The 20,021-nt window shown below is 47.9% G+C and overlaps 5 protein-coding genes across 5 annotated transcripts; 3 read left to right on the forward strand and 2 right to left on the reverse strand.

The window, feature by feature from the left end:
- Positions 1 to 3: 3 nt before the first annotated feature.
- On the reverse strand, positions 4 to 1,805 carry FSUBG_347 (pisatin demethylase; the record flags this gene model as incomplete). The annotated part of the gene is made up of 6 exons (XM_036681353.1): positions 4 to 36; positions 279 to 314; positions 367 to 778; positions 830 to 1,193; positions 1,238 to 1,471; positions 1,748 to 1,805. The coding sequence occupies 6 exons, from the start codon at positions 1,803 to 1,805 to the stop codon at positions 4 to 6; spliced, it is 1,137 nt and encodes a 378-aa protein (XP_036543870.1).
- A 1,501-nt stretch (positions 1,806 to 3,306) lies between these two features.
- On the forward strand, positions 3,307 to 11,051 carry FSUBG_348 (uncharacterized protein; the record flags this gene model as incomplete). Its single annotated transcript, XM_036681364.1, has 10 exons — positions 3,307 to 3,329; positions 3,391 to 5,027; positions 5,091 to 5,331; positions 5,986 to 7,293; positions 7,703 to 8,052; positions 8,098 to 8,584; positions 8,630 to 8,935; positions 8,981 to 9,139; positions 9,844 to 10,351; positions 10,404 to 11,051. The coding sequence occupies 10 exons, from the start codon at positions 3,307 to 3,309 to the stop codon at positions 11,049 to 11,051; spliced, it is 5,667 nt and encodes a 1,888-aa protein (XP_036543871.1).
- Positions 11,052 to 11,611: 560 nt separating this feature from the next.
- Positions 11,612 to 13,227, reverse strand: FSUBG_349 (UDP-glucose 4-epimerase; the record flags this gene model as incomplete). The annotated part of the gene is made up of 2 exons (XM_036681375.1): positions 11,612 to 11,697; positions 11,997 to 13,227. 2 exons carry the CDS (start codon positions 13,225 to 13,227, stop codon positions 11,612 to 11,614), a joined length of 1,317 nt encoding a protein of 438 aa, XP_036543872.1.
- A 1,160-nt stretch (positions 13,228 to 14,387) lies between these two features.
- Positions 14,388 to 16,367, forward strand: FSUBG_350 (uncharacterized protein; the record flags this gene model as incomplete). Its single annotated transcript, XM_036681387.1, has 1 exon — positions 14,388 to 16,367. The coding sequence occupies one exon, from the start codon at positions 14,388 to 14,390 to the stop codon at positions 16,365 to 16,367; it is 1,980 nt and encodes a 659-aa protein (XP_036543873.1).
- Positions 16,368 to 17,314: 947 nt separating this feature from the next.
- Positions 17,315 to 17,866, forward strand: FSUBG_351 (uncharacterized protein; the record flags this gene model as incomplete). The annotated part of the gene is made up of 1 exon (XM_036681398.1): positions 17,315 to 17,866. The coding sequence occupies one exon, from the start codon at positions 17,315 to 17,317 to the stop codon at positions 17,864 to 17,866; it is 552 nt and encodes a 183-aa protein (XP_036543874.1).
- Between the last annotated feature and the right edge of the window lie 2,155 nt (positions 17,867 to 20,021).

Here is a 20,021-nt window from a genome sequence, read left to right on the forward strand (position 1 = left end):
TAGTTATGCGGGAATGAATTGAGTGACGACCTGTTCCTGTAGCTTGTATAGTTTTTATAATACCCTAACCTATATTAAACTAAACCCCAGACTTGTTCTTGATTCTGACATTAACGTTACAGGGTTTATTAAACCAGTAATTACTAGTGTTCCATTCTGTACCAGTACCCTCTAAATCAAAAGTAAGTAGAAGTTGAGGAATCAACTTATACATTTCACATAAGGATATCTAGCAACTAGTTAGTATTAATTATCATCTTCAATAGACAGATACTTACATTTTTTCCAATACAGGTTCTCGACCCGCTTCCAAACTGCAAATCGCGTCAATGGATAAAGAGCACTTAGGCCTGGGTCTTATCATACCTGAAACATGTGCCGCTCCATATTCTCTCTATTGTCCTGAAACCATCTCTCGGGCCTGAATTCGTTCGCATCGTCCCCAAAAATGGTTTTGTCACGATGAACGACGGCTGCGTTTACTCCAACTCTCGTTCCTTCAGGAAACCACTCGCCGCAAATCATGCTTCCGCCTTTAGGCACGTTGCGCGGCAAGGTCAACCCAACACTGGGATGCATCCTCATGCCTTCTTTGCAGCATGCGGTCAAGTACGGGAGTTTCATGGCTTCACTGTATTGCACAGAGGGGCCGCTTAGCTCCCCAGATGCGGCAGCTTGGCGGATTTCCTCTGTCAACTTCCGATAAGCCTGTGGGTTCTTGACAAGATGGTAGAGGATGGAGGAAACTGCCGCTGCGGTGGTATCGGAGCCTGCAAACCTATTTCCCGGTCAGTTGATTGAACAGCAAGAAGTTAGTGGGCGCACGAACAAAGCAACGTAGACTTCAACTTTTGCTTCTGTCAATCCGAAGTCGGCTTTATTCCCCTTTTCTTGGATGATGCCGAAAAGACTTGACATAATATCCTTTCTTTCAACAGTTTCACCGTTTTCGAGAATTTCTTGTCGCTCGGCGATGCATAATTCGGCTGCTCGTTCAATCTCATTGAGACTGGTCAAAGCCCTCCGCACACTTCCAAACATTGTCCCTGCCATTAGGAATAATGTGCGAACATAAGTTGGCATGACGGAAGTCACTGCCAAAGCAGGTAATAGGGTGTCTAGGGACCTAATATAGCCTTGATGGTCGCCACCTTCCTTCAAGAAGCCGAACATACGGCTGAAGAACAGCTGACCTATCACATCAAAAGCATACCTATGCAACAGTCCTGTCAGTAACTTGCTACCCAGTTATGAGGGCCATTGGGTAAATACATCTGAACCCAACTAGAAATGTTGATAACTTCACCACTGTCGGCATACTCCCGCATTCTCGACATGAACAAGTCTGTGCACATATCGATGGCGCTCTCGGCTCGTACGATGTTTGTCATAGAATACAGGTTGTTGACTATCCTTCTCCGGCTTGCGTGGAGTTGTTCATCCAAACACGTGAAGTGGTCAGGGTACTTGGCTATATCGAATAAGTGGTTATTCACAGTTTCCAGATAGATGTAAACTTACCCCATAACGGCCGCCACGGAAGATAGAAATCAGTCTCGGGAAGTTAGCAAGTCCAGAAGATGTAAGGAGAAATGCTGATAGACACCTTAGTGAAGCCAGAATTAATGCTATAAATTGTTTTGATCGCACTTGGGTCGGAAATTGCAACTTCATTGGTAGCAATCCGCACGATGGGTCCTATCCGAAACACATTTAGCGCTGCCATGTAATGAGCTTTGATACTCACCTAGCCTACTGTGCAACTTCCTTTGGGTCTTGTCGGCGCTGGCTCCCGCAACTTGCATGACGAGCCATGATCTCGACACCGAAGCCAAGAAGGGTCCAGGGTATTTCGCGAGTGGATGAATAGATCTAGCATAAGAGATCCAGAGACACCAATATAGCACAAATAACCCAAGGAGTATATAAGCAGATGTGAGTAAAGTGGGAATTGATAAGGACACGCTTGTGAGCATTTCGGCAGAGATTGACGAGATTATTGCAAGTTAATGTTTGGTGTTCGTTCTGGAGGTTTTCTTCTACAGGTTTGTTAAGTATTTTCCAAGGCAGACGTTGGGGTTTAAATAAGGCGTGGTTATACGTAACCCAACACTCGTGGTTGTACAACTGGGTTGACACGGCTAAAACAGTTATCGGGAATCTCAACATGGTGCATGAATTTCCCGACCCTAGACTCACTGAGGATGGCTTGTGTCGCCTGTTTGTAACTACTACATACGTATAAATCTCAATGTAATAGAGGAGAATGCGGAGGTGGTGAATTTCCCGAACCGCGATTCGGGCCTCGGCATCGATAGGAAACAACCATACGAAGAATGTTTCCTTTCTTATTGCGTCTTCCCAGATCTAACAATATATCCCAAGGTAAAAGAACGCCTTGATACAAGATAGAGGAGAATGCGGAGGTGGTGGAATTCCCGACCCTTGTAGATGGGGCTCGGTATGAAGAGTAAATAGGTAACGCTGCTAAGGATTTTTCCACTAGCTTATTTATTAACTAGCTTAATAAAACTCAGTTAGACATATTCTAGTCTGAGGCTTCATAGAATCGCGGGGGTGGTGAATTTACCGCTGTGTGGCTGCATTCCTGAACGCTATGATATACACTATCTGTATTAGCTTCCTCTCCCCGCTCACAGAAAGCCCCAGGTGCTCGCTGATGGTCATGCCTACACGATTCGAGCTCCCCTCTTGCGCCTTGCCTGGCGATTCCGTCTCTCTTTCGCCAGACATCCTCTCCTCTCTTCTGAGTCGTCTTTCGCCTCAAATCCTCGTTCTGTTTCTTCCTTGCTTAGGTACGAGACCGATCCAGGAGGAATGCCCTTCCGGTGCCATTCTTGTCAAGCCAAGTTTTCCAAGATGGGTAAGCAGCCCCTCACACAATCCTCAATGGACGTTCGCGCTTCCGAGAGAACTTCGCAATCTATCATCCTCATGCACCGGGCAAAGCTGACCCTATTGTATCATAAGATCATTTGAAACGTCATCAGCTTTCTCGTGAGTCTTTCCCTACCCTCATTCACCTTCTGCAACCGCGCAACCGGGTTGACAGCTCGCAACTTAAGACGGCAATACGCGTGCATACACCTGTCAATTCTGCTACCTTGGCTTCAATCGCAGGTTACCTGAGACCCTTCCAACTCTTCCCGCCTGCTGTCTCTAATTTGTCGTTAGGGATGCACTGCTTCGACATTGGAGGACTTGTGAAGAACGTCTCAAGGCGGGCCAACCTCCGCCTGTCCTGCCGCGGCAGAAACGTGGCCGCAAGCAGAACGCATGCTCGAGATGCGCGCAGCAGAAGAAGAAATGTAGCCGCTCGCTTCCATGCGAGACTTGCTTTAATCAAGGTCTACATTGCACTTATGCAAGATCTTCGCCACCGTCGTCGACAGATACCATCGACAAAGAGCACCCAACGCCGTCCTCGCTGCCACAAATGGATACAGAAGGGACACAATGTCTTGATTGTCAGTCACTGGAAATCTTTCTACCCGACCTGGAGCTCTTCTTTCCAGAATCGACCGAACAAGAAGCCCCTAGTCTACCATCCTCTCGTCCGACTTACCTGCGGTCTCCAAACCACTCTGGATACAGCTTCTTCCAAGCCGAGCAGTCTGCCTCGGCTCCTTCTACTGACGGTAGTTTATCAGATATATTACACGACTACCCATCATCAATCGAGTTGAATTGGCATATCCCGAACATAAACCCCCTCTCATTGTCACTAAGTCCCAAGTCATCACCCCTGTCCACGAAGTTTCGGTTCCTAGCCCAGTTTACAGCAGCCCATGGCCTTGCAAATTCGTTCGAGTGCGGCAACATTCTTGCAAGACGGAAGATCATGTCCGCCTTCGGACAAAATGGCAAGGCTCTATCGACAGTTGATGTTCTCGCAGAAAGCCTTGTGTATCACAGACCCGCACATGCACGTCTTAGGACGGAATCAGATCAAGTGCCTGGATGGCACCACCCTTTGCTCGATGCCAGTTCACATTGCAACTGGAGCTATGCCGATCAGTCCGGACACCTGGGACATGTAGGATTGATAGAAAGTTACCAAAGAGTTTACTATCACCCCTTGAAATCCAAATCTCACGAGATTGTTCAAGGAATACGAGGCGTAGTCTGTCACGACATGCGATGCCGAGGCAGAACAATCAACTGGAACCCGTCAATGGAGCGTTCATGCATTCGATTCTTCTCACCTCCCAATCTCGACAGGTTCATGGAAGCCTTCTGGTATTTTTGGTACCCAAACTGGCCAGTATTCCACAGGCCGACCTTTATTGCTACCCAAAAGCCTGCTCAACTGATCGCTGCCCTGTCATTAATCGGGGCATGCTTGAGCCCGGAGAAGACCGACCGGGATCAAGCGATGCTGTGGATCGAGGCGGTAGGAGATTGGATTCATCACGACCCTGAGTTCTCTGAAGATGCTGTCCCACAAACAAATGATGAAGTGCAGCTGTTGCAGCTTGAATTGCGACTTGATATGGTCCGTGCAGCTTATGCTATCATTCTCATTATGACCTGGGAAGGCAATGAAAAACAGATGACGGTGGCACGGAGAACCCGGTTCTCGCAAGTTATATGCGTTGCCCGCAGCCTCTTCTTTTTCGCTATTGCTCAGAAAAATGTTTACGGCGGCCCAGATTCAAGCAATCACCTTAAGAGCTGGATGCTCTTTGCATTAAAGGAAGAGTGCATTCGCACACTTATCTATGTTTTTCTCCTGGATTGTGCTTTCGTTATGTTCTTCAACTCTGCTCCGCGCATGGCCATAAGTGAACTTCAGTTTAGTCTCGCCAAGCCTGAAGCATGCTTTAACGCTCTGACTCCCGAGATGTGGTTGAATCGTCTAAATGAATGGTCTGAATGCCAGCATACCGATCACGAACTGACATTATTTGAGGCGATTCGGGTGATATTAAAAGGCGAACTTAAGCCGGAGGACTGGGAAATGATTCAAAAGATGAGTCTATTAAATCTCTTTGCCATTACCTGTGGTAAGCCCTTGCAATAGCCTGAACACAGTCAAATGGAAGGTCATAGTACTTACTGAATCGCAGCATTTCATAACCTCATTTTCCATCACCACCACGGAGCAGACTTTGGATCAGTATCTTTGTCAATCACCCGAGGGCTAAGAAACTGGCTGCAGGCCTGGATTGCTCGAGACGTGGTTCTGATCGAAGGCCAACCGTCCCAGTTATCCCGCCCCGAACCTTCTGAAGGCGGAAGCAAGATTGGGTTTTATCGTTATATAAGAGAATACTGGTGCCTTGCTGTGATCTCTCACCATCAGTTTGAGTATGCTCGCGGCCATGGTGTTGATACTAGTCTTGGAGCGAGTAACTTGTCAATATTACAAGGTGGGATTGCAAATATTGATAGCTTGAATATGAGCCAGGTGCATAGGTTAATTATCCAATCTCGAGATATAGATATTGCAAAGATATTAAAATAATAATTTACAATAACTATTCTATTTAGATTGTTATTCCCATATCCTCCATGTCTTTTACCTCACAAGCTCTTTTCTTTGGCTTCCAGGAATGGGAAGTTGTCTTCAGTCTATTAGGGAGTAGAATTCAGCTGTTTTAGATTCCTAGGAAAACAGAACACTAGCTACAACAGGATCTCATGATCATATACCTGTCTGAATTCGATATCATCTCAGCAGGAAAGCCAGCTCATTCATATGGGCCTTATGTCTCAAAACAGCCAAGGACTTCCCTGTCTTCACTTCGGTCAATGGAGATAGCTTCCTCGTGCTAGTTAAGAGTGGTTGCGCATTTCATGCGGGAGGCCGACCAGCTGAAGAGGGGTTGATGAAGCATGAGATTGCGTCGTATTTTCTCCCTCATTTTCGGTTACACAACGATTTCCCCTCTCACTCATTCTCCTACTCTTCTCAACCGACAAATATTCCTATTGATCCCTCAAAAATGATCCAATACCCAGCCAAAAGATGAAGATCCTCAACAGCATCACGCGCCGCATCCGCCGCCTCCCCTCGGCATTCTCTTCCTCAGCCCTCCATCGCACGCACTACACCGGCTCCCTCCTCTTCAACCTCGCATCATTCATCCTCCCCGCTCTATACGGCACGCTATCCAAACTATGGGTCGCAAACATCGATTCGTCAATGGTGGTCCTCACCGATGCGTATACGTACATGAACACTGCTTCTGAAGCTGTCAACGAGGGATTACCGAGGGCAGCATGGGTTATCATCGGCGATAAAGCCTCACGCTCGCTGGGGAAGCGTCTTCAATTGACGCACACTCTCGTCGCATTCCAGTCTGTCATTGGGTTGATTTTGAGTATTATCTTTCTTGCCGCTGCGTCTTCATTTGCGAATAGCTTCGTTCCTGAGGAAATCCGGGATGTGAGTTTGACCTATGTTCGCATCACTTCATTCACCGTTTTCAGCGGCACGCTCGAAACTGCAGTGGCGACAGCAACGAGGGCTCTGGACAAGCCTGATATTCCACTGGCTATCAGCACCGTCAAGTTTGCTGTTAATATCATCCTTGACTTTCTGCTCATTTCGAAATTCCATGTTGGTTCCTTTACCCCGACCGTCAATATGCAAGGTACTATTCAGCTGGTCTGCAATCTTGTTGCAGCTTTTGCGGGACTGGCATACTTTCTTTGGTCGAATACTTGGTCATTCAAGAAGCACACGCCGCATGATCCTCAAGAGAAGCTGCGCCCAAGCTTTGACGCACTCAAAGTCCTTCTCCCGCCTGGATTGGTCTTCTTCACTGAGTCAGCTGTCAGAAATGCCTTGTATCTCTGGCTGGTCAGCACCATCGTTGCGTTGGGCGCAGTATATGCTACAGCATGGGGTGTCTTCAACACCATCCGCTGGGGTCTGATAATGGTCCCAGTCCAGGCCTTGGAAGCAACAGCGTTACAATTCATCGGCCACAACTGGGGCGATTGGAGAAGACGCGTCGACATCAGCACACGAAAGCCCCAAGCGTCATTAAAGGACCTTCGTGGCATCGTGCGCCCAGCTTTCAGATCATTTGTGATCGCCCTCATCTTCGAAGTCCCGATAGCTATCTTCCTCACGCTCTTTGGAGCAAAGCCCTTTGCATCATATATCAGCGGTTCAGATGAAGTCGCAGAGGTCACAGCCTATATGTGGCGAAGTCTCGACTGGTGTTATATCTTCTATGCAATGTCAACTCAACTTGCCACGATCCTTCTTGCAACCCGACCGAGATGGTATTTGTATCAGAGCCTCGCAAGCAATTTTCTGTATGTGCTGCCGTGGGCGATCGCATGTCAGGTGAGTGATTTGAACGACAGTAATGCATGGTGGTATTACAAGTTTGTGTTTGGGGGTAGTCTTGTGTTTAGTTTTGGGGCAATTCTTGTTGTGGACTCGCTATGGGCTTGGACGTTATATCATGGGAAGACTAAGTTGGAGGAGTTCCGAGAATGAACGTATTCCTGTGATTGGAGGCAGTTCCTGCATGTTTGGGCTTTAGTTAATTGCCTAATAAGCCTCTTCTTAGCTCTTTCATCTTACATGGTTATATACAGAGCTTTGCTCCATTTTCGCAGGATTTTGGAGAGTATTATGTGCTATGGTGCAATCAGTGTTACGCAGCACCTCATCATGCAGATCCCACCACCACTTGCTATACCTCGTATTAATAATAAGCCCCAATCAGTCTGCTATTACCGTCGAGACTAACGATTGCGACACATTTGTTTCTTACACTATCAACTGCAACTTCAACATCATGTCTTTTACAACAACTGTGACGGCAGCACCCCCGCCTGGTCAGCCAGACATTGCTTACGCTCCAAACTACGAAAACTATCAAGCCAGGACAGCCAAGCGACTCAAAGAGGGGAATCTTCCGACTTCGGTCCCAGATGGCTTCCCGAAACAACTAGCTGGCGATCTTGTCTGGGAAGGCGATTCGGTCGGGCAAACTTATGACTGGACGTATAAATTGTCCGAGGCTCAGCTCAGCGAGATTGATCAAGCTTTACAGCATTTCAAAGGTACTTAACTACATCAGTGATATACCCCTCACCTAACACAACTAGGTCTTGGCCTCTCACTTGGACATATCTCGGCAGAGACATTCCCTCTGCCAGACCTACACTCGGAATTGCGAAAGCTTTCCGAGGAGCTACACAAAGGCCACGGTTTCTTCGTCATCCGCGGCGTCAATGTAGATAATTATACCCGTGAAGAAAACACCATAATCTACGTCGGCATCTCTTCGCACATCGCATCACAACGCGGTCGTCAGGACAGCAAGTTCGACGGTAAACCCGCCGATGTTGTCCTCACGCACATCAAGGATCTCAGCGCCGGTCAAGACAAAAGCGTGATCGGAAGTCCAGCTTATACTACTGATAGACAGGTCTTTCATACTGATTCAGGTGATATCGTATCGCTGTTCTGTCTCGAGACGGCGCTAGAGGGAGGTGCTAGTAGGATTGCTAGTACGTGGAGGGTTTACAACGAATTGGCGAGGACGAGGCCTGATTTGATCCACACGTTATCACAGAATTGGGATGTTGAGAAGTGAGAAGACTCCGATATTTGATGCCGGTTGACTGACATTTTCAGCTTCGCAAACCCGAATAAGAAGTTTACGACTCGGCCACTTCTGTATCATCAAAAAGCCACCGATACATTGCCTGAGAGGGTTGCTCTACAGTATGCTCGTCGATACTTTGTCGGATTCGGTGCACTACCAAGGAGCCACGACATCCCACCTATCACAGAAGCTCAGGCCGAAGCGCTAGATGCTCTTCACTTCTTGGGAGATAAACTGAGTGTTTCGACAAATTTTGCAAAGGGCGATATGCAATTCATCAACAACGTCGCTGTATTTCATGCTCGAGATGCATTCACGGACTCGCCGACGCAGCAGTAAGTCTGGTGCTCTAGTTGCTCAACATTGGCTAACGACACAAGGCGCCATCTTCTTCGTCTCTGGTTGAGAGATCCTGAGAATGCTTGGGAAACTCCAGAGCCGCTACGTGAGAGGTGGGCAGAACTGTATGAGGGTGTGACTCCAGATGCCCAGGTGTTTCCGCTGGAACCCTATATTCGTAGTGCTAGCAACAGGGCCAGGTAGGGGCATGTGTAGGAAACGTGAGTGATAAGGATTTACTCGAGCTTTGATTACTATCAGCTGTCTATTCAATGCCATGCCTCTATACAGGATCTCTATTTTACTCATGTTGGGAAAGACACCCGGGTGACTACGAGTAACCATCAGCACGTGCCAAGATACTTGCTGGCACGACAGTTTTGAAGCAGCAATGGGCATTAGGCCATCCCCCAGGCAGCACGACCTCCCTGAGAATAACCAACGCTCATCCATTCATTTGTAAGATAAGCTCTTAGTAGTTTGCGCGACGCATTTAGAGTAGTACACGTTATTTGCTTGTGCTGGCAAGACAGCGTGCGGTAGAGTATCGCCTTAACTCAGCGGCTCTTGATGCCCTGCTTGAGATTAAAGGTCTTATCGACCAAAACCACATTCATGAACCTGATAAGAGTACCAAATGAACTCAAATAGACAGCTTCCTATTTGATAAGGAAGACATAGATAGATTAGACAGGCACGACCAATCCCCATCGCTTGGCCAGAAACAGTTCAAGCTTATCCCCGGTAGACGCCGCTCTCCGCAATTTTCCACTGCCTGCGATGACTCATGCTCTCAGCATACACATAACAATTCGATGAGCGTCTTTCTAACCTTAAACCTACGGATCAGGCTCATCTTTTTGCTTTAAAACAAAAGTTAATTGAAGATGGACATCACTGATAGACTTCTTACATCGCAAGAACGGCAGAGGCTGAAGGAGGAGCTGCTAGCAACGAACAATGATGATTTCATACGACAGATCCCAAAGGTCGAAATGCACATCCACATCGATGGAATGGTCACACCAGAGCTTCGATGGAAACTAGCCAAAAGAAATGGATTAGAAGTGCGTATGGGAAACAACAAGCCCCTCATAAAATCTCTCGATGACTTGAAAAAAGCATACGCATCTATCATCTCATCTTCCCAACGCCATCAATACGAACATCTCGATCCGTCTCTGATTCCACCTACGTTCTTCGAGGCCTACTACTCTAGCCATGAGGTCCTCCGAACTCGACAAGACTTTTACGACGTCGCGATGGCGTATTTCCAAGGTGCTTCGGAGATGAATGTGCGGTATTGTGAAGTGTTTTTTGACCCGCAGGCACATACTAGCCGCGGTGTTTCCTGGGAAGATATGATGGGAGGACTTCGTGATGCGCAAGATGATTCGGCCAGGACTCTAAATGTAAGACTCGTATACTTAATTCGATGAACAAGTCTAAAGTGCTGAATGCTAGGTCAAAACTGCTTGGATTATGTGCTTCCTTCGCGATCAATCTCTAGACTCTGCAATAGAACACTATGAAGCAGCGCTTCCGTATCGAGACATGATTATTGGTATTGGCCTCGACTCAAACGAACACAGACGACCTCCTATTCTATTCAAGGAAGTCTTTCAACGTGCTAAGAGGGATGGGTTCAAAATCACAGCACATTGCGATGTCGGTCAGGAAGACACTTATCAGAACATCCACCAGCTCATCTCACCCTCCGAGGGAATCCTCACACATCGCGTCGACCACGGTTTAAACGCGGCAGACAAGCCAGAGCTTGTGGAGCTTATCACGAGCCAAGGCATCGGCATGACAATCTGTCCCTGGGCTTATCTGCGGCGCTTCAATCTCGAGGAAATTGGTCGTCGTCTGCGGACATTGATTGATACGGGTGTCAAGATTTGCATTTCTAGCGATGACCCTCCCTTTATGGAAGGCGCGTGGATTATGCATAACTTACTGCTTGCCAGACAGTTGTGTGGCTTGACTGAAGAGGATATTGTACAGATGATGCAAGATGCGGTAGAGATTTCTTGGGCGGATCAAGACGTGAAGACAGAAATCTTGGCTGAGCTTGGCGGGGATTCTTATAGATCCACGAATAAGGGATAGCCAGTCATTACCATCGGCGTGACAGGGACTCATCGTAGGTGGACAAACGACCACGTTCACGCATGTTCACCATTTAGATATGCGACTGACTACTGATAAAGGCTCTTAATAAAACGTTTAACAGCATCTACTTCCCGATTGCTTATGAGAAAAATAGTACACTCTGTGTCCAATTATCAATAACGTGTCTGGCAAAGCTTGCTGGACACTACTCAGTCGCCTCGAGTCAACGATATAGCGTCACTCGAACCGGACAGGCCGATGCCAAGAGAAATCACTTCCCCAGACACCCGGCCCACGAGCTAGCTCACATCAAGACCAGCTGCCCCTGTGTCACATATTTCTGTTGGGTCTGGGAAAACGGCATGCGCATTATGATCTGGCTTGTCGCTCGTGGGTCCTGGGCTCAAGAACTTGGTTCACTCTCAGCTCCACATTGTGGGTAGCAGCTGGAGATTACCGAGACCCTGGATATAGCTTCACAAAAATGCTCATGCATGAACCAACCTTATGGGATCCTGGACGTTGACGGACCGACAAGTGGTCCAGGCACTAGATGTCTAACCATTAGTAGACCGCAGACCCACGACAAGACACTCGATCGGATCCGAGACCGAGAAGGGGTGTCCCTCGCGTGGGTTGACAGCTGAGGGGTGGAGTTTAGATCGGAATGGTCAAAGTCAAATCTGCAAAACCAGGGCCCCTTCATAAACACGATTGGAATGGGAAAATGTTTCAGAACATCGATTTGGCAGTTCTATTTTTACCAGCCCCGGTCCCAGGTGAAGTCTATTTTCCTTAGACCAGCTGAAACACAATAGCACTAAAACAATTAAAGGCAACAAACCACCGATCTATAAACTCCAACAAAAGTAATCTATCCAAAACCGTACCCTTCGTCCGTTTACACCTTTATCTTAGTCCCATTCGCCTCTAGAAACCTACACAGGTCTCGACAGCTATCAAGCAATGTCTTCCGGGGTTTCCATCCCAGTTGAGTCATAGCTCTACCAGGATCAGCGACACAGACTCCGACGTCACCTTGGCGGCGTCCCACTTTCAACACGGGAATGTCTCTCCCTGAGGCACTCCTCATAGCTTCAACAACCTCGTACACGGTCTGGCCAGTCCCGGTACCAATGTTGAAGGTCTGGAAGCCTTGGCCTTCTTTCACCGCAAGGGCGGCAAGATGACCCCTTGCAAGATCGGAGACATGGATGAAATCTCGAATAGCAGTTCCGTCTCGCGTATCCCAGTCTGTACCGAATACTTGTAGCCGGTCGGTCTCTCCAAGCATGACTTTGAGTAGGACAGGCATCAGGTTGGTTGGTGCAACACGGGGGTCTTCTCCTAACCGTCCAGACTCGTCGCAACCAATGGGGTTAAAATACCGCAAGGCTGTGATGGTCCATTCTGGGTCTGCAATAGCTAAATCAGAAAGAATAGCCTCACAGATCCATTTTGTTCTCCCATATGGGTTAGTGAGACCAGTGCATCCTGAAAGAGTTGGCTGGCTCTGGCCCCTAGCATCGCGCCACTCAGTAGTACTATGACTGCAAGACTCTTCCACCAATCGTCCACCTGCATCAGCCAGAGAACCATATACAGTAGCTGACGACGAGAAGATGAAGTTCTTAATGTTGAAATTTGATAATGTGTTACAGAATCTGATGAGCCCACCGACATTGTTGTCATAGTACTTGAGAGGCTGCTCAATACTTTCCGAGACAGACTTGTACGCAGCAAAGTGAATAACGCGTTTGATTTGCGATCCAGAAGGTGAAGAGTAACGAGACAAAATCTCCTGAATCTTAGCATCGTCTCTAAAGTCAGCCTCGTAGAAGTGAAGATCTGGGCGACGATGACTGATGCTGAAGCGTTGGTCCGTCATGTCGTTGAGTGTATCAAGAACATTAACGAAAGCATTGCTGAGATTATCGATCACAATGACATTGCTTCCTTCTTTTAGGAGCTCCCAAGTTGTGTGGCTGCCGATGTAGCCAAGGCCACCAACGACGAGGATGTACTCGTCTAGAGTTGTACGATTGGGAGAGGGGGGGCGACTGAACAGAGTGTCTTTTTCAGTTGCAGGTGTGCTTGGTCGAGAAGATGACTTCAATGACTGAGCGGTGTCTGTGATTGGGGTCGTGGCCCCAGAGGATTGAAGGGAGTCCATGATGAAACTTGGGAAGATGAGAGAAATACAATGAGTAAGGACTAATTTGGGTTCGATCAAGATGGACAGTATCTCACAGAGCTCAAGAAGAAATCTCAAGTTATTCAGAGTGCATGGGCTCGCTTAATATACTCAAATCCTGAACAATGACCTCGAACAGCAAGACTAAAACACAACCCGTTCACAAGAGTTCTCATGCCCAAAGCTAACATGAAGAATTTTTTAATAATTCTCCCGACTCACTAGAAACTCGTCGTAGCTGGAATACAAATTGGAGTCGTGACTTGAGAGTGGATTGTCTCCATAATGGCCTCGAACAGAACGCAGAAGCTGAGTGAGGCGGACATCGACCACCTGAAGCTGTCTTACTCCCGTGTTCCAGATCCCTTATGGTCTTGTTCCGATACACTAACGACTTCATCGCGGGACGTTTGACAGCTCTTCACTTGGTGAATTGTCTAAGAAGTCAGACCAACTCATCGGAACCGACATTTTTAGCCCATCTAAAGCATTTTGAGAATTATTCGAGCACTAGGAAACAACCCTCACTCTAGTCCCAAAAGAGAAAATGTACGGGCGACCAACAATGACGCACTTCCTCACCAAGCCAAAACATAAAGAAGTAATAATCTTGTCTTCGGTATCCCACCGTTCCTAGATCTACCTCGGTACGTTCGGAAGGTGGATATACCAACGGCCATGCCGGCAAGGCTATAATCTAAGCGAGGTGGATTCGCCATGTGGCTTCAAGCTTAAACGGTGCAGACGTTGAAACTCTATCTTGCCCACTTTCCCGAGCGGTTGGTCTTTTCAGGTACCAATAACGATAACCGAGTCTGGAACAGAATCTAGCTTCGGTCCGTTTGGTAATGCTGAGAGCTGGGTATATCCACGTTCAGCTGTATGCTATCGGCTCATCCGCAAGTGCAGGTCTCGTCATTATTCTGTGCTAAAGATTCCGCTGCCAAGACGAAGGAAAGAAATTTTGTTGTATAAACAAATGTTTTGTTTTATGAAGTAGGCATATTTTATGCAGCAATATCTCCAAAACGCTTCAAATTCTCTGGTGAAGGGTTAGTTATGTAGCTCTCCTTCTTCCAGTTATTCTCTCACCTTACTTGCTTTTTCATAGCCTCACCTCAACGCACTTATCCGTTCAGATGGCTATAAGAAGCAGCAATCCATTTTGGAGTAATGAAGATCCTTCATATGAGGATCTGACTCTCCCCTGCACTGCCAGACTAGATGCTTCAATCCCAGATCTTGACCCTGATCAAGCTCGCTCTGGTCTTTCCGTCAACCCTCCTGCCCGCTCTCTGGATAACCCATTTGCGACTCCCCCCTCAAGTCCCTCCATCAGCCCAATATCGACCCCACCACCAGCCATATCCTCAGACCGAAGTGCTCGCAAAGTTGGCATCTATGGTCCTTCCTCTCCTTCACAGACATCTCTAAGTAGCTTAGCCGATGAAAGACCCGCCAGCAACCTTCTCCGCTCTGAATCATCTACCAAAAAGGCATCATTATGGACAAGATTCTGGCGTTCGTTGAATAATCAGTTCTCCCCCAAGGCCTTCTGGGAACTCATCCACCCAAAAGAGTACATCTACCCCATGACGCCCAAGAAAGGCGCTGCACTTGCATTAGTCATGTCCTGCGTTGCTGCACTTGTTATATCGAATTGGTTCACTGGTTGGATGGGAAAGGCTATTGCACAAACTCGGAGTTACATGCTACCTGTTCTCGTCATTGTTCTTACTCTTGAACCTCTCATGTTTCTTATAATCTTGTCTATTGCCAGAGTCCCGCCTTATAACCCTCCCAAGACGCATTCCTTTCCAGTTGTGCAGAAGCATGCAGATGAGAAGAGTCCTGGCGATCTAGAGCGGGGCGTGGTGGCGGTCATCACGGAGGCCTGGGAAACTGCCTTTGTGATTCCCTGCCACAACTCGGATCGAGAAGCTTTAATAAAGGTGATTGAATCCGCATATCCCCATTTCCGACCCCAAGACATCTTCATCATCGATAACGGTCGATCTCGTCATCCACAAGACCTCTCCTTCCGCCACTGGCTCAAGAATCTTCATCCCGATCTCGTCTATATCTGGTCCCCCATCGGTTCCAAGAACGCAGCTCAACTCGTCGGTTCCCTAGCAGCCAAAAACTACAAATACATCCTAACAACAGACGATGACGTCTCTCTCCCCGAAAACTACCGTCATCCCATTCATCTTATGAACGACCACCAACGCGCCGTTGCTTTTCCCTTAGCTGGCACCGATGCAGATGGCAACACCCCACTAGGCATGGTCTCTTGGCAAGATTGCGAGTACCGCATGGCCGGGCTTGTCAAACTCGCTGAGGATCGTACATGCGGCGTTAACTTTCCCCACGGCGCTGGGTGGTTCGTTGATCGCGATGTATTCGTTGAGCTGCTTTCGAAATATCATCCTATGGATTTTATTGCCGAGGATGCGAACGCCGGGTTCTCTATTATGCGTCTTGGGAAGGGTATTGCTTTTGATGCGCAAGTTACTCTGGCGACTGAAGTTCCAGCGACTGTGCTTGGTCCGGGGCTGAACTGGTGCAAGCAGAGGATCAAGTCATGGGAGATGGGAAGACATAGTCTGATCTGGAAGATAATGCGTCACCTATTCCGCATGAACGGCCAACGAACGATTCAAGGAGTTCTCATGCAAAAGGGTCTATTTCTTTACATCCTTGCCTGCCTAGTCATCGACTGGGTCCGCATTCCCGTCCTAGTCGCTCTCGGCGCGCATAAGGAATACTGGATCTTCTTCTTCGGTCTCGCCTTTGTCGCCTGTCTTCCTCCCCTACTCTACAACTATCTCAGCTGTTGGCATTGTCCTGATATGCGCATTGGACTTGTCACCATCGCCACTTATCCTATTTACAAGCAGCTGTACAGTTTCGTCTCGGTCTTTGGGGCTGTTCGATGGGCACTGTTTTATATCGGGGGACATGTTAGAGCGAAGCCTATTAGGAAGATGCTCAAGGATGGAGATGAAGCTTGCTTTTGGCTTGATCCCAGATTTAAGACCAATCCTGCTTGGTTGGCTGATGAGAAGGAGAAGATGCTAGCTGATGAATTGGCAATGGCAGTGGTTGGATCGACATAATGAGGTGACGCTCGTGGAGGTGACTATATAGAATGAATTTCGCCGAGTAAGGCATCACTGAACATAGGCTACTGGTCAAACTTGGAACAATGCTTCAAATGTTCCTTACGATCCAAATAATATCGTTCTCAAGTCCACGCTGCAGTTCGTGACTGTCACATGATATAAGCGATCTTATACAAGGCTAGCTAGCAGTTTCACCATGTTTGAAGGTTAGCGATCGCAATCTCCACGCTTCCGACAGCTTACTCGATCACCGTCAATTATTATGTTCCGTACTCAATTGTGATGCTTTGGTAGAGTTACACCAATCGTATCACTGTATCCGATATGGCGTTACGTCAAAAACATTGTCAGGCTTCCATCAGGCTTCCAAGTTCGCTTTTTCCAACGTCTGTGCATGATGCAGCCAATTTCCGAACTGATCTGATCTTCCATGTCCGCCAAGAGCGGGAAGTGGTCCCCTTACATCATACCAATTTGCCTCTTCAGCTACATCAACCGTCTACCATCATCATCATCACCAGCTTTAGCATACTATTTCAAGCTCAACTGCATCTACAACTCTCCATCGGCAGGTCTTGACAATGATTTCTTCCGCTTACGTAGTGTCCATCCGCGTCTGATTCTTAGCCCAGTTGCCTAGCAACTGGGATCCTCCACATCCTTGCCCTTGATACGAGCCTTAGCTCATGCTGCTAAATTTGGAGTGGCGCTGCTGATAGGCCAAGAACCCCGGATTAATCCCTTAATGCGAGTCCTAGCGGCCCCTAGCCAGAGACAAAAACTGACCATCCCGTACTAAGCCCATCCCTCAGCCGACGCGTAACTTTTCCTGTTCCTCCTCCATCACCACCAACATTCGTTAAATTCTTTTTTGACCTTCTTCAACTACAATCGCTATTCTTGCAAAGTTTTAATACCACTTTTAAACAAACATCGTCATCATGTCTTCCACAACTCTCAGCACCGCCAGCGCCGTCCCCACGGCCTGCACAAACCTCTATGACACCCCCAACCAGGACAACACCTGCGCCATGCCCTTCAAGAACAACCACACCGAGATCATGGAGAAGTGCTGCGGTGACGCCAAGATCGTGAGCTACTACAACGCCTGCGGCCTCTACTGCGTCGCCCTCGACCAGACCATCGGCGACCTCGCAAAGTGCCTCTTCGCCAACGGCGCCCCCGACGCGGACGTCTTCTGCAGCGGCAGCAAGAAGACCACCAAGACCAAGGACGCCGACGTCCCCGCCACCGCCCAGGCCAGCGTCATCTCTAGCGACGATGATGACAAGGACGATGATGACAAGAGCTCTACTGGCACTGCTTCTGGTACCTCTACCAGCACCGGCACGAGCTCTTCTAGCTCTGAGACTTCCACCGAGAGTGGAAACGCCGCTGCTGGCTTCGCTCCCAAGTCTAGCATCAACACTCTCGGCCTTGCCATTGGTGCTCTGCTCTTCTCATCCATGGCTGCTGGTGCTTTCCAGCTGTAAGCAGCTACCTACCATTGGGATAATCAGCTTCGGTCATTCTATGTCGATAATTTGGAAACGGATCAGATAATGTTTGCGTGCATCTAGCATTTGGGCGGTGCGTAAAATATTGATGGGTATCATAATTGGTTTCATGTGCTTTGGAAAATGGAAATGCATACTTTAATTAGCAGTCTATCGCTTGATATACAAATTGCTCCCCCAGCTTGTTTAAACCCCATCCATTATCGTGACTCGTGCAGCCTCCACTTGTAAGCGAGGGACGGACTTAGTTAATCGTGATCGATGAATGGAACGCAGGCAGTGTAACGTCGTGCGACGTCATTGAATCCATGTGTAGACCATGTGCTGCCTAGAAATGGCTTGCCAAGGAAAACGGTCGAAAAGTCAATTCCACGAGGCCGTTTGCGATGGGATCCGGGAAGACGAGTCAGTAAACGAAGATAACGAGGGATTCGTGCTCACAACATACCGCCGCTTTTGGATGTAATCTTGCCCAAAAATGCTTTATTTGAAGGATCTTTGTGAAGAATGAATTGCGATTAACTTGCGTCATCGACGTGAGTCTTTTGCCGGATATCCGCGCTTCCAAGACAAGGTTACACCATGTTGGAGTACAGGGTAAGCACTACATTTTGTAGCAATCTCGATCAAGTAATCATAACAGCTCATCAGATACTTCAGGTTACTCCTCAAGTGTACTGATGGTGTCAAATTAATTGTGATTAATACAGTTATTCGTAGTTTTCTTTTTTCAGACTGCAAAAATGTCCGAGAAAATAATTGACCGACATTCATTTTGTCGCGTTGGCAACAGAAATAGCTTCAACGTTACTATCAACACGGAAAACGCGGGCAAAGTGAGGATGTCTCAGTAATTGTTAGAGCCTCCTTCTCCTATTCCGCATTCTCTCAGTCCCCCCCCCCTAAATCATCCCCAATTATTCCCATCGTCATAGACATCTCATAACCCCATTCCAACGATCGCCGCTTGGCTTCCCCCCCTCTTTCTCCCCATCTTCACATTCCATCGCGACATCTCGACAAAGGGGTAGCACAGACAACACCCTTGCAGTGTCTCGCACCTCTCTTCTTCGCCAATTAGCCTCGGACTCGGGAGCCAAAGCTTGTTCCTGAGACACAAATCATGCATTCCACCTTGACGAGAAATGAGCTGGCCGATGCAGGGGAATTATTTACGCGCTAAGTCACCTTACAAGGCTGGAGGGGACTGGGGCTACAAAGGGAGATCCTGCAGGTTCGAATCGTTCGATGTCGGGCAATCCACTGCATGCTTTCGTTCCATTCCTCACGTTTGCTTGCTATACAACGGAACGACGGGTTGCCGAATGGTAGCCCACAAGAACAGGAGCGATATCAGAGCTAGCATCACGACTTCAGTAATCATCAAGGTCATGAACTCAATTCCGCACTGCAATTGACTTCCGGAACCGAAAATTACCGTGATAACGAAACCTTGCTTCAAGTGATTGACGTGATCAGACGCGCTAATACCAACGAGTCCCAACGCTTCTCAACGCTCCACAAAACGTCGAACCGCAAAGGGCGCCTCAACTGGGCTGCCGTTTAGCTCAACCGCTAAAAAACAAGCGCTGTCACTATTGCGGTTTTCTTGGAATAGCGTAGGGTAGATTCCCGTCGATAATCGCGGACAACTCTCTTTGCCCTTGCATCAGTGACATCCAGATCCCAACGTGCAGAACATGGCATTGTATGCATGTCACCAGCCAGAGTTGGTAATGAAGCTTGGGCCTGTTGTTTTGTTTAGCATCATGAACCGTCGTAGAGCCTTTGTACGATAGAATAGTGCTATTCATCAGATCGATATCGCTCATTGAATCCACTGCGCAATCGTTGGAGACAACACACTAAATCAAGACATGACCAAATGACTCCATCGCCGGTTCCTTGTTTCCGGTGATCTGAACCACACCATATCTCCGCAACCATTCAGACAGAATCGTCCAAAAGGGCTTACGGTAGGATCCCAAGTGCAACATCAACCACACACAAGAGATTCCCAGCCATCCTAACTAAGCAATTGCGGGAGAAACATTGTAAATTACCACTTACGCGTTCGACCTTCTGCAAGGCACAGAGGTCTCACTGGTTCAGTCTGGTCGTGTGCGGTTGT

The sequence above is a fragment of the Fusarium subglutinans genome (genome assembly GCF_013396075.1).
Source record: "Fusarium subglutinans strain NRRL 66333 chromosome Unknown NRRL66333_c0000002, whole genome shotgun sequence".
Taxonomy (NCBI): domain Eukaryota; kingdom Fungi; phylum Ascomycota; class Sordariomycetes; order Hypocreales; family Nectriaceae; genus Fusarium; species Fusarium subglutinans.